Here is a 13,019-nt window from a genome sequence, read left to right on the forward strand (position 1 = left end):
CATGGAAAGGCCAGCTTTCTGTACCAGGAATTAGAAAGGAAGATCCTGCAGACACAGCTCTCATCTAGCCTCTTCCAGAGGGAAACTGGGACTGGGGTTCATTGCCATAAGGGTCCCAGTAACAAACACCATCCACCCTGCTGACTCCTGAGGACTCCTGGGTGCCACGGGTGGGTGTCACCCCCTCCCCAGTGAAGGAAAGCAGCCGTGCTTATGGGGGGCTTCAGTTACAGCGCTGTTAGAGCACAACTTTCACTCTGGCCTGGACCCTCTGAGCTTTCACCTCGTGGGGATCACTCAAAGAAACGATCCAGGTCAGAGGTGGTGAGCAGTGTCCTGGGCAAACAGACCGCAGAGAGAAACAGGCCACAGAGAACAGACCAGGGTGCAAACTGCAGGGCAAATGCAGAAGCAGGTCACAGCAGAGAAAGGTGAGTGGCGTGGGCTGAAGAAAGTTTAAGGTCAAGTCTCAGCTCCTCTGAACTGCAGCTCTGAGCCAGCACCAGCAAGCAGCTAGGACATGTCAAGGGAGAGCAGAAAGGGTGACAGCACCCACAGCACACCCCAGCTGACCAAAATACACCTAGACCAGCATTTCTGCCTCTGCTCCCAGGGGCTGTGAGCCCTCTGCAGTGATAATTCATTCCAAAAAGGAGAATAACAAGAAGAAAGTTAATAAAGAAATCAGTGATTCAAATCAAGGAGCCCAACGGGGAGTTTGTTGAAAGCTGCCTAGGACACCCCTGTAAGGAGACCCAAAAAAACCCCCAAAAGCCCACAAAATTAAAGAGCAGGAAATACCAGGCTGCTGTGGTGTCCACAGCACAACCACTGATGCCCCACCTTGAAGAGGGGACAATAAAACTGGAAGAGGTCCAGATGAAGGGGAGAAGGAAGATCAGTGGGTTCGTGCAGCTTCCATACAAGGAGGCTGTGAACAGAGAGCACAGGGCAGCATAGATACCAAGTGGTTACATGGGTTCCTGCAACAGGGACAGGTTCACAGGAGACAAAGCCATCAAGGACTGTTGACCACAGAAAGCCCCTGCAGTTCAGGAAGTCCTTGGGCTGCACACTGGGGACCAGCAGTGGTGGAGGCAGCATCACCCTACTGCACACCCTCCCTGGATTCTGCAGAGAGCCACTGAGGATGCCAGGATGATCCCACCATCCTTCCACTTACTGGGATGCAAACGAAATGGGAGCACCCTGCAATGAGGTTATGCCACCATTGGGCTCCTGAGGCCATGAGCAGGAGGCTAATGCAGCAGTGTGAGAGCCATGGAGGTCAGAAAGGCTACGCACGTGGGCTGTGACAGTGCTTATTCGTCACCCCTCATCCACGATGTGTCCCAAGGAGACAACACTGCTCAGCAGAACCCACTCTGCTGGGGCTGGGGGGCAATCCCTGGCCCAGCAGATGCTGAATTTGACTCTGAAGAGCTGTCCCCTCGCTTCCTTTCACCGTGTCACCAGCTGCTACCCGCAAACTACAGTGGAGACTGCTCCCCAGCTGGGCTGGCTGCCGGAGCCACAAGGCTCCCTCGCAGCTGCAAGCCGCGTTCCCTGCCCAGCAAGGACCCAGGCACCTCTGTCACATGGGCAGCTGGCTGCAAGGACAGCTGCAGTGACATTTACCTGGGTAAATCCAGGGGAGCAAGGATTTCAACTGGCCTAAATCAGCTTTGGAAAGGACCCTCTGCTGCGTTACCTTTTCTGCATTTCTTTGTTCACCGAGTCCATCTCAGAGGCTCTCCTGAACATCTCGTCCTGCAGCCAGTATCCATGGTTACCAGGCACGAGCATCTCGGCACGGGGAGGCAGCTCTTTGCGGTTGCAGCGCTGGTAGACGGTGACGAGCCTCCGCAGTCTGGCTGTGAGCGCAGATGAGACAGGCCAGCAGGATCTGTCTGAGTCGGAGCCATCCTGGGCTTCAAACACCAGCAAGGACATTAGTATTTAATGCACACTCAAAGCCACAGGTTCCTGTGTCCCTCCAGCCAGCTCCAAGAGCTCCCTCCTGCCTTACCCCTCCCGCGTGGGACACCATAGACCACAGTCATGAGTGGGGGGCTGTGGTGACCATCCGTGGGCCTCCACATCTGAAAAGCTGCTGGCTCACAGCCTCACCATGTCTGAGCTTCCTTCAGAGAGAGCCCAGAGACAGAGGTTGGGGTAGGAATGACAGCTCCGGGCTGGGCCATACATGGGAGAAGACTTCAGCTCTCTGCTCAGCAGTGGGGCCAGCCAGGCCATGGCATCCGCCAGCACCGCCTGCTGCGGAGACCCTGCACGCTCGTCTCGTGCAGGCAACTGCATGGACACGGGCAGGCTAATGGCTTCTAGTCACCCCTGGCTGGCTTTGGCTGGAAACTTTTTTTCAGGACCCTGGCTGTCCTGCCACAGGGCCCATCCATGGGTCACGTGTGACTCTGCACAGGAGGGCCCCTGACAGGAGCCTGCCCAGGTTAAGCTACCTCACCCACTAACACAGAGTAGCACGTCCTCCCAACCCAGCAATGTGCCCCTCCCACCCAGCAGCATCTGCCTCAGCGCTCCAGCTGTGCCGTGCCAGCCCCCAGGAAGCCACACGCCACGCTGCGGGAGATATGGCCTCACCTGCCACTGGCTCATCCCGCTTCTCACTGGCTTCGCCCACTCCAGCAGACACGATGTCCTGCAGAAGGAAACCATCAGAGAGGGCTCTCCAGCCCTGCACAGAACCCCCACACCCGCAGCCCACCAGGCCCTGGCAGTGCACAGGGTGGCAGGATGGGCAGGGCTGCGTGTCCTGTGCCCTCGGGCTGCAGTCGCTGGCTGCCCTCAGCACATGGGATCAGAGCAGCATGGACAGGGGAGGTGAGAGCTCAGAGGGGCAGTGCTGTCCTTTTTGGGCCTGGAGGAGAGGTCCACCACAGTGACACAGGCTGCAGTGCCGCTGCCCAGGACAGTAGCACTGCGACAGCCTCCACTGCTCAAACGAACCCTGCACCCTCCCATGCTTGCCTCACTCACTGCTCTTCCTCTCCCCCAGGGCCATTTCTTTTGGGATACCCCCAACTCCTTTGCCAGGGCCCCACGTGGCTCCTGAAGCCAAGTGTGAAAGCCAGCACCCCTGGCTGTCCCCAGCCCTCAATCCCCCTCAGCTCCCCACAAGGCAGATGCTGCCGAGGTCCGCAGGAAACACAGAGGCAACAGCAGAAGCTGCGCTCCAGTGAGCAGAGATGACGCAGACAGTGTGGGGCAGAGCTGTGCATGGCAAAGCCGGCACAGAGCAGGGTCACCGGCAGTGCTGGTTCCCTGGTGCCCTGCAGCAGAGCTGATGGAGGCAAGCCTGCAGTGCAGGGTGGGAGGGCAGGCTTGGCAACAGCAGACGTGCATTGATCACCGTGAATCTTGCTCACCTCCTGCTTTGGCAGCCCCTCCAGCTTTCCTCCACTGCTCTCTTCCTTCTCCATGCTGCCCCTGGGTAAGAGAGAGAATTAGTCCCCGGTAGCAGCAGCACAGCCCCCTTGGTTGTGCCAGTCATCGGCAGGAGGGAGCGGAGAATTGGTGCTCATGCATCCTCCATCTCATACTGGGAGCCAGCTCCTCCCTGCCTTCCCCCCACCCGCTGTGCCCAGATGCACGGTCTGCTTCCTTCCTCCTCCCTGTGCACAACTCACCCCGCAGCACTGCCCCACTGCTGACATGGCCCCCTGGAGTGAGCCAGACAGCCCCCGAGAGCTTGGCTCCATCCCCTGCCCACCTTTCAGCAGCATCCTGGGCCCCATCGCTGACGCCCTGCTCTGCTGAGAGCAGCTTCTCGTCCGGCATGCCCACCTTCTCCAGAAAGCACAGCGCCGGGTCCGCTCGCATGGCATTGTACCTCTCGTAACCTGCCAAGTGCCATGGGCCATCAAAAAGGAGAAAGACAGCACAAAGCCAGGTCTGAGCCTGGTTCAGGTGAACCTCCTGCTCTGTGGGACACAGCCCCCCATCCGGCTCTCACTGTGCTGCTGTGAGAACAATTCTCACCCCCAGAAATTCAGAACACTTTCCCAAAAGCTGTTAATTGCTCTGCAGCCCCTGGGCAGCAGGCAAAGAGAAAGGTCAGCCTTTCCATCCCACCAGGCAGCCCTGCCCGGTAGGCAGCGCAGCACCTGGAGAGCTGTGCACAGCACCCACAGCAGGTTGCAGCTGGGAGCAAACAGTCCCGTAGCTCCTGGAAGCTGCAGGGGGACTTCAGGACAAGGCTGGGGATGCCACAAGAGGCTCTGTGCCTTCCTCCTCGCCCTTAGGTGGCAACTGCACGCTGCTCCTGGCAAACCGGAGGAGTCTGCTATGAGACCTGGCATGGCCACCCTGGGCGCTGCAGTGCGCCTGCCCCACCACCTGAATGAGCTGGCAGCACTGCAGCTGCCTGCAGCCTGGGGAAAGCTGCCCTGGCCCTGTGTGGCTATGGTGTATGGCTGCGGCTCTGCCCCCTCGCACTGATGTGATGTCCCCTCCAAGTACTGGACTCTGGCCAGGTGCTCCACTTTGGGCCCCTCTCATGCACCGGCACCCACCAGACGAGCTGGGTACACACCATGCTTGAAGACGCCGATGAGCAGGGATTTATCAGCTTCGGCGTTCCACCAGTCCACTGGGATCTCCACGTAGTCAATGTCTGGCAGCAGCACATCCAGCTCCCTGTGGCAGACAAGGTATGAATGCCCCTCTCCCAGCCTCACCAGGCACTGGAGCGCACTGGGTGCTGCTGGGCAGGGGCAGGGGAAGACAGGCGCCATCACTCACTGGCTTGGGGACAGCTAATGAATGCAAGGCTGGCCTGGGGCCCTGCCATGGCCTGGTGTACATGTCTTCCTGGGGTCAGAGAGCTAAAGCCTTGGCTCCACTGCAACCCACCGCCTTCCCCATCCTCTTTCTCCAGAGATGGGGAGGCTACACAGCCCCTCTCCCCTCCCGCCCCAGCAACACCAGAGGACTGGAGATCCTATCTGATCTGAACAGCATCTCTTGGGAGAAACCACTTCAAACCTACCAGCCTCAAAAGAAGAGCACGTCTGGTGGAACGGGCTGCAACACCCCCTCCGCACAGACTTGGGCTGATGGGAGCTGTGCTGGGGAAGGCACCAGACCCTGCTCTAGGAAATTAAGCTCAGCATATCACACTTCTCTCTGAAGCACTGAGAGCTGAGTCTTTGCAGGAAGGTCAGGAGCTGGCAGGCTGCAAGCTCAGTGGCATTAATAGAGTCTGTCGGCCCTGTTGTCCTCAGTGCTGGGAAGGGACTGCAAGCCACAGCGATGGGGCATGCTCTGCTCCAAGGCCTGGCCCTGGGAACCGGACACAGTCTCTGTAGGCTCTTACTTTGCATTAAAGGCCAATTTATCAGGCAGCACATGGAGACATTTTCCTGCAGGCTGCAGGGTGTCCCCGAGCATCCTCACCACCCCCCAGGCTGACACTGCAGCCTCAGAGCTGCCTCAACAGGGCTGCTGCCATGGCCACAGTCCCTGCTCAGGCAGAGCTGCCATCTAAGGATGAAGTTTTGCCTGAGCAAGACCTGGGGATTTGACCACAGGGTCTGACTCGCCCGGAGCCACGGTGAGCCCAGACGTGGCTGGGCTGGATGGCTGTGGCAGTGCTCGAGCGCTGCCACCACCTCCCTAAGAAGCATCACAGGGGTTCACCGTAAGGTCCCTACCTGGCGGGGGTCCCCTCGAAGGCTTTGTCTGCAGCCTCCCCCAGCACTTCAGCCTTCAGGTAGTAGAGCATTCGCACCCGCAGCAGAACCCTGTCCCGGGGCAGCAGAGAGGAACACATGCTAGCACACAGGTGCTCAGGTGCCAGCCTAGGGCCTGACCCAATGGCCCTCGCCAGAGCGTTTGTAGGGGGATGCTCTGAGGGTCAGCAAGGCCAGGGAAACCCGCTCAACACTGTGTTTCCCCACGTTGGAGGACCCACTTTCTCAAAGCAGGACAGGCATCAGCCATGTGGTGTCATGCCACAGTGCCCAGCCCTGCGATCTGCTGGGGCCCTGCAGCTGGAGGTTTGCTGCTCAGGACATGGCTCCCATTAGTTGGAGGAGCATCCAAGAGCAGTCCAGCAGCTGGAGCATGGTGATCCTGCATGGGTGGTGAGCCCTTTGCAGCTCCCTCCCACCCTCCCCACACTAAAGGCCCTCAGCCCACGATCTCCACGAGCTGGTGTGGGGTCCCACACTCACTTGTTGCAGTGCTGTTTGAGGTGCTTCTTGTAGCTGTCGTCATGCAGGACGACCTCGGGGTTGCAGGTGGCGAGCCAGTCCGCATTCTTTATCTCGGGAAGCAGCATCTGGTTCTTCGTCTTCTTCCCCTTCCTGCCTCTGGGCACTGGTGCTGACAAGCCTGTAACAGCAAGTGGCAGCCAGTGAGCACCGTGGGCCAGGCCGGGCACCTCTGGCGCTGCAGTGCCCAGGCAGGGCAGCAGAGCTGGGGAGCTGGTGGAGGCCATGCAAAGCTCCTGGCTGCAGGTCAGCAAGCCAGGGTGGGGGAAATGCACGGGGTAAACACAGAGTGTGGGAGGCTCCGCCTCCAAGAAAAACTTGGGGATCACCACAGAAACTGAATTGCTGTAATTTCTCAGTGCAAAGCTGAGCCCAAAGGATAACATGGCCCCTTGATGTATAAAAATATCACACAGAAGCACGGAAGGGACCTTGGTCCTGGGCAGAGCCAGCTCTGAAGTTCACCCTACGTGGACAACACAGGGATTTGGGACGAGAGTTCAAACAAGAGCTCCCAAATGATCAAAGACCAGAAGAGAATCCTGATGATCTGATCTGAAGGGTTGTTTCCTATTCCGTGCATCAGGAGGAGGGCTGAGTGGGAACCAGATCACTGCAGGGGGCATTTACACTTGGCAAAGATACCTAAGGGAAAAGGAATGCAGTTCCATCTGGCCGACAAAGATAAAATGAGATCCAGTGGCTGGAGCTGAAAATTAAACACATTTTCAACCTTGAAATAAGATGCGAGTTCACAACAGAACATAGAAACAACTCCTGGTAGGGTCACTATTGTTTGGAGTCTTCCAAGAAGGATGAGCTGCTTCCCTGGGCAGCTGCTTCTGAGGCAGGGTCCTGCGGATGTCCTCTCCTGCCTATGAAGGGGAAAGAAGTGCCTCAGCAGTCCCGTCCCATCTGTCTGGTCTTGTGACACCAGGGAAGAAGAGAGAGCATCGCTGTATCCTCAACACCTGCATAAAGTTTGCAGCTCCATGACAGAACAAGGGCTCCAGCCCAGGTGGCTGCTGGAGGCCTGCGGCAGGCATCAGGGCTCCTGTCCCCAGCACCAAATTCACCTGACAAACTCTGGGCAAACATTGCTTCCTCAGCAGCTTGGCATCTTCCAGGATAGGGCTGGATCAGAGCAGAGCTCTGAGCTGGGATGCCCACGTACTGTGCTCGCCCCCCGTAGTCATGCGGATGCAGGATTGAGAAGGAAAAGCCCCAGGAGTCACTAGCAAGGGCTGGAGGTTGCTGTTGCTTTCTGCACATCAGGGAGGCCCGGAGCATGCCTCACCTGGTCAGCTCTCCGCAAACATGAGTGGTACCTCAGGCTCCTTGGCGAGCCACAGCAGCACCTGCCGTGTGGCTGCTCCGCACTGGAGGGTTCTGCTCTCCTCCAGCTCCTGAGGTTAGGCTAGATGGTTTTGTTGTTCCTCTGGCCAAGACCATATGGAGGTTTCACAGGTAGGAAAAGCGATTTTGAAGAGCTGATGGAGAAGCTCCTGGTTGTTTCCCTCTGCTAAATATCCAATTTTAGTGCTGTTCTTGCACTAAAGCATTCCTGAGCCTCCACTGAAACTGCGGCTTGTTTATTACTTGCCATTATCTAAATCAAGACCATTCATATCAGCCAATTTGTTTCTTACTCTTGCTCTGCTCCCCACAAGGCTCTCACATCCAGTCCCAGCGCCGCTCTGGGCAGGGCTCTGTGCGGCAAGGGCAGGAGGCAGCACTGCCAGAGTGGCTCACATTGTAGGAGGTGATTGGAGTAACTTAAGGAAGCCACTGAAGGCCACATGCTCGGACCTTACACTGTAAAGCCAGTTGGACATTTCCAGACGAAGGAAATGGTGAAGTCGGGTTTTAAGCACCAAGTAACATGCAGCACGCTCCCGGGGCTCAGCAACAGCACCACTCCAGAACAGCCTTCCCTGCGCTCCACCACCTTGAAACAGGAGCCCCAGGTTTCAGCCTGGCTCCCTGATGCCAAAAGCAGGCTGGAGACTCCTAGCCTCCTCACTACTCACCTTGCACCACAGATTACAAGTGCGTAACAAACAGCACACAGCCATGGGGCTCTGACCACCCCGAGGGAGCGCCGTGGCCTCCCCCAGCAAGCCCTCCTAGCCCAACTCACCTGTCCTGAAAGCCACAGGATGCAGGCACTGTGCTGCTAGGTCAGCACAGAGTCCTCTGACACAGAACAGGCAGTGACCACGTGTCCCAGGCCACAACCCTCTAAGTAATCCAAGGAGCCAGCACTGGCTCTGTCTTTGTATCATTAAAGACAAAAGTCACTGTGGCTGCACGATGCTGTTTGCATGGTGGCCTCTATTTGCTGTGCTGCTCCAGCCCCAAGGGATGCCTACAGAGAGCAGACGCTGCACTGCAGGTAGGGGGGTGAATCTGCAGTGCCCCACTGCCCAGGCCAAGTCAGAAACAGCAGGAGAGCATGGCTGGGGAAGGCTCTGGGTGGCCCCTGTCTGAAGCTGAGGATACACTGGAAACCTCCACCCAACAGAATGCAGATGCAATTACAAATTGGATATGTGGTGTGATATGTGGACATCACCACACTGGAAAATAAGCATACGAGTCCTCTGAACAGGGAGGGCACAGCCAAACCTGAGATAAAGGGTCCTGCCAGGTGGAGTGAGATAAGGCACCATCACCTGGGTAGGATTATGCATTGCAGAGGTCTCGGGGCAAACCAACAGTGCCCCTCCAACCATCAGGGCAGGCACTGCAGACCAGTATGTCTGGGACAAGAACCGTGATGAGAGGAGACACAAGCTGGTGACCTGGGGTGAGATGGCTGCACAGACTGCCCCACCAGCTTCCCTGGCGCAGCCATGAGTGCTGTGCCTGGTGGTCTCAGCTGTTGGCATTAGGGCTGGGGCTGCCAACTGGCACAGGTAGAGTCACTGCACAACAATCCACACCATGTCCTGCAATGCCCTGAGGAACAGTCAGGCACGTCTATGCTCTGAGTGGAATAAGCACCCTCACACGTATCACACCCAATGTGTTCATATGGTCACCAGTGCCCAAAGAGCTCACTGCCTGGTGTCTCCCCGTGCTGGGGAACCCTGACATTATTCACAGGCCAGAGAAAACTTAGCAGTGCCCGCTTGAGGGTAGGATGCCATCTCTGCTCCCACCACAAGGCTCTCTCTGCACCAGCCATGGCACTGGGATCCAGGAAACAGCCTCCCCCACCCAGCCAGCCCCTGCCACTGGCTCTGAGGGTCAGTGTGGAGGTCAGTCCCCTGGCAGCCACTTTCTCTTGCAGAGAGAGTCGTGGTGCTCAAGCACAACTGCTTGCTGGCTGTTTCAATCAGCTCTGCTTTGAATTCTGCAGCCTCAGTCCCGTAGGGTGGCACAGCGGCAACAGGTACAGGTGTAATGGCAGAGAGAACACGCAATACCTGAGTGATTCTGCAGAGCCTGGTTCTGGCCATCCTTCGTCGGTGTGATGAGATCCCAGATAAAACTCTTAATCTTCTCATCCCCCTTGTAGTGTTTGACACAATAGACCAGCAAGGCCCGACAAATCATCTCCATGTCCTTCTCATTCAGGTGCCACTTGAACCGCCCGTGGGTCAGGATATCTTTCCAGCGTCCCCAGCTGGAACAGCAGGAACACAGACAAAGTAAACACTCCTGTGCAACTAGAGACCTCGCCGGCACCTCTCTCCAGGAGCTTGCTCAGGGGCATGGCCCTGCCAGCTCCCCTGGATAGGGGCATTCTGCCCCCACATTACAGGAGCAGAAGGGGGAGTGGTTTGCCCAGGCCTGAGCAGGGCAGAGGAAGGAGCACACTCTGGAAGCACCGACTGCCAGCTCATGCTTTGCTCCCCTAACTCTCCTTCCATCCCAAATGTTCACTTAGAGCCCAAGTCCCACCAGGGAGGTCACTGCTGGGAAGAGGGAACACAGCAAGCAGGACGGACAGAAAGTGGCTGGGGCAGCCAGTAGCCCATGTGCATGCTGGGGCAGCTGGAGGCTGTGGCTGTGCTCTCTGGGAGGGGGTGAGACTCACCCAAATATAAGCAGGTTCTTTTCAACGCGGAAGCACTCAGCCCGCAGGTACCGCCGTGTCTTCTCGTTGAAGCGCCGCGAGCGTGTGGGTCGCTCATCCGAGTCACTGTCCAGCTCGGAGAACTCCATCAGCTCATCCTCTTCGAAGGAGTTGTAGTGTTTGGTTTGCTTCCGCACCCGGGGCCTGTCGATGACCAGGCTCTCCTATGAGGGACAGAGAGGGCAACACACTCAGGTATGGGCAGAAACACTTGCCTTCCATCAGGGCACAGCATGTCCTCTTCTCCACACTGCCACCCTGCTCTGCTCATGCCTCTGGCTTCCGGCTCCCCAGCCCCGTGGCTAGGCATCACCTTCCCACTGGGATACCTGCTCCAAATTACCTGCGTGTAGCTCTGCCTGCACACACGAGACAATTCCTGGCCAGCACAAAATTCAGCCTGAATGATGGCAGGCTGAAAATCAGGCCCTCTGGGTTCAAACTGCTGACAACCAACAGCTGATTCAGCTCTGAATCATACTCCTGGCCCTCCCAGCACTGCCTGTGCTGAGTGCTGTGCCGGAGGTGGTGTAATTTCTGTGTTGGGGGATAGGTGGACTGGAAGAGGACAGGCAGCTTCTAAGAATGTGCAGAAGGGAGCAATATGAAATTAAAATAGCATGTACCTGCCTCCTCTCCTTCCCCCCACCCTGTCAAATGAATCCATGTCACCTAAATCTGCCTGGATTTCAAGCACGTGGGACTCCGCCACCCCCAATTCTCCCTGCTAGATCGTTGAGCTCTGCAGAGCTATGAGGCCTCCACCTTGCTGCTGTCTAACACCATCTCTACAGTGTTGCTGCCTTAGCTGGAATTTCGGCAGGCCCTGGGGCCACACTGAAGCCAGCTACAGCACCCTGAGCTCAATGGAGGAGCTGGGAGGAAAGGCCCAGGTTGCAGCCGAGCCCGTGAGCTCAGCAGTGCCAGTGGAGAGATGGGACCCCATCTGTCCACTCCTGCCTCCCGACAGGCAGAGTCACCAACCCTCCCAGCTCCATCTCAGAGCTCAGCTAGAGAGCTCCTTTTGTGGGCAGAGCAGGCAGGGGCCGAGAACAAGGATGTTGCCCCTGGGAGATGCTCCCCAGAGGCACGTGGGGAACATCCAGCAGCTCTGCTACCATGCCAGGAGAAGCCAAGCACTGGCTTGCCAGAGCTCCAGCTGCTGCATTTGCCCATGGCCGCTGCTGGGAAGGGGCCAATTTGCCAGTGAGGGCAAGAGGCGAGACTCCGGGAGCATCCATTTACAGTCCGCAAGCCCCTCACTCAGACATGGTGACAGATCCACTTGGCTTTACTCCTTGTTCCCATCCCTGAAGGCAGGACAGCAGGGCTGCAAACGCTGACAGAGGGAGTGGCACAATCCAAACCTGTCCCCACTTGCTCCATCAGGCCAGGAGAAGCCCTGGGCAGCTCCCTTCATCGCTATTCACATTCAGCTTTTAGAGAGATTTGTTCCTAAAGCAACACCCAGCTATTAAGCCTGACCCACATCGTCTTCAAACAACCCCCCAGGCTCAGTAAATGTGGCTAGTATTCAGCTGGATATAGCAAATATCCAACAGGCAGCACGAGGGAGCATTTGACACTGTAAGAGCAGGAGAAAGTACTGGAGGAGTTGCCCAAGCTGCAACTCCTCTCGTGACAACCCTTGCGCTGTCAGGGCCAAACCCAACTGGCCCGGATGACCTCACTTGCACAGTTCCTGCTCAGAGAAGATGAGTTGAGCAAGAGGGAGCATTTGCAGACACCATGCAGGGCTGTGTCCATCCCCTGAGGCACTGAGCCCTGGGCAGGCCCTTCCCCAGCCTGCTCTAACCTAGGACAGAGCTCTGAGACCCAAACCAGACCAAGCACCCAAACACAGTGATGCTCTGACAAACCCAGTGCCACAGCCATGATATTCAACCTCCCTGCAATCTGCCTTCATTTGTGAGTGCAAATGAGGCGGGGAAGCAGCACAGCACGGTCACAGCCCTCACAGTATTGATGTGTTCAGCAAAGAGACATCTCTTCTGCAAAGAGGTGTTGCCTTCCAGCCAGCACCCATCGCCTGCTCCAGCCCAGCCAGTACACTGCTCCCACTACAGCACCACAGCCCAGTGTTTGCTCAGCAAGGGCCCCCAGTTCCAGGGGTGCCCTCATATCCATGTGAGAGGCTGGGACCTGAGGGTGCCAGTGTGCCTGACACAAGCCTCTTGATCAGCAGTGTCTCAGCACTGTCATGCCACTGCAGCTCCTCAAAACCCTCCCGTGCTGCTGCTGGAACCCACACATTAAACGTTATGAATAAATCACAACAGAGAAGCGTGGTTATTATGGTTACTACCTTGGCATTAAACAGGACTGTGTGATGCACGACCGATTGAAGGGACCTGCCTGCTCTGATGTTACCTGCTCCCCACCAGCCACAACTAATTGCAAGCCCACTTTGCTTGTAGGTCACTAAATGGCTGGACTTGCTGCTGGGTTGAAGGTTCCCTGAACAGGCCCATGGATGCTGTGGCCCTGCAACAGGCCTGAAGGGCTACCCAGGGAGAGGAGAGGGAGCCCCGGCCAATGGGCACAGTCGCATGCAGCACGGCTTCCTCTCTGCCTGCTGCCAGGAAAGCCAGGGTGCCCTGCCAAGCTTCACCACGACAAAGACCACCTCCTGAGCCATCAAGACCTGGGGTGGTGGGAGCCAG

At 57.2% G+C, this 13,019-nt stretch overlaps 1 protein-coding gene across 6 annotated transcripts in view; it reads right to left on the reverse strand.

Annotated features, from left to right (window-relative positions):
• Positions 1-13,019, reverse strand: part of CHD6 (chromodomain helicase DNA binding protein 6) — a 98,253-nt gene that overhangs the window by 15,792 nt on the left and 69,442 nt on the right. For all 6 annotated transcript variants that reach the window (XM_052791416.1, XM_052791407.1, XM_052791385.1 and 3 more), the window contains 9 exons: positions 10,297-10,499; positions 9,683-9,882; positions 6,213-6,372; positions 5,691-5,780; positions 4,571-4,674; positions 3,749-3,878; positions 3,405-3,465; positions 2,620-2,677; positions 1,712-1,931 (listed from right to left, as the gene is read on the reverse strand). In XM_052791416.1, coding sequence (XP_052647376.1) covers positions 1,712-1,931; positions 2,620-2,677; positions 3,405-3,465; positions 3,749-3,878; positions 4,571-4,674; positions 5,691-5,780; positions 6,213-6,372; positions 9,683-9,882; positions 10,297-10,499 — 1,226 coding nt within the window. The remainder of the gene's footprint in view (positions 1-1,711; positions 1,932-2,619; positions 2,678-3,404; positions 3,466-3,748; positions 3,879-4,570; positions 4,675-5,690; positions 5,781-6,212; positions 6,373-9,682; positions 9,883-10,296; positions 10,500-13,019) is intronic.

Source organism: Harpia harpyja, chromosome 1, assembly GCF_026419915.1.
Source record: "Harpia harpyja isolate bHarHar1 chromosome 1, bHarHar1 primary haplotype, whole genome shotgun sequence".
NCBI lineage: Eukaryota > Metazoa > Chordata > Aves > Accipitriformes > Accipitridae > Harpia > Harpia harpyja.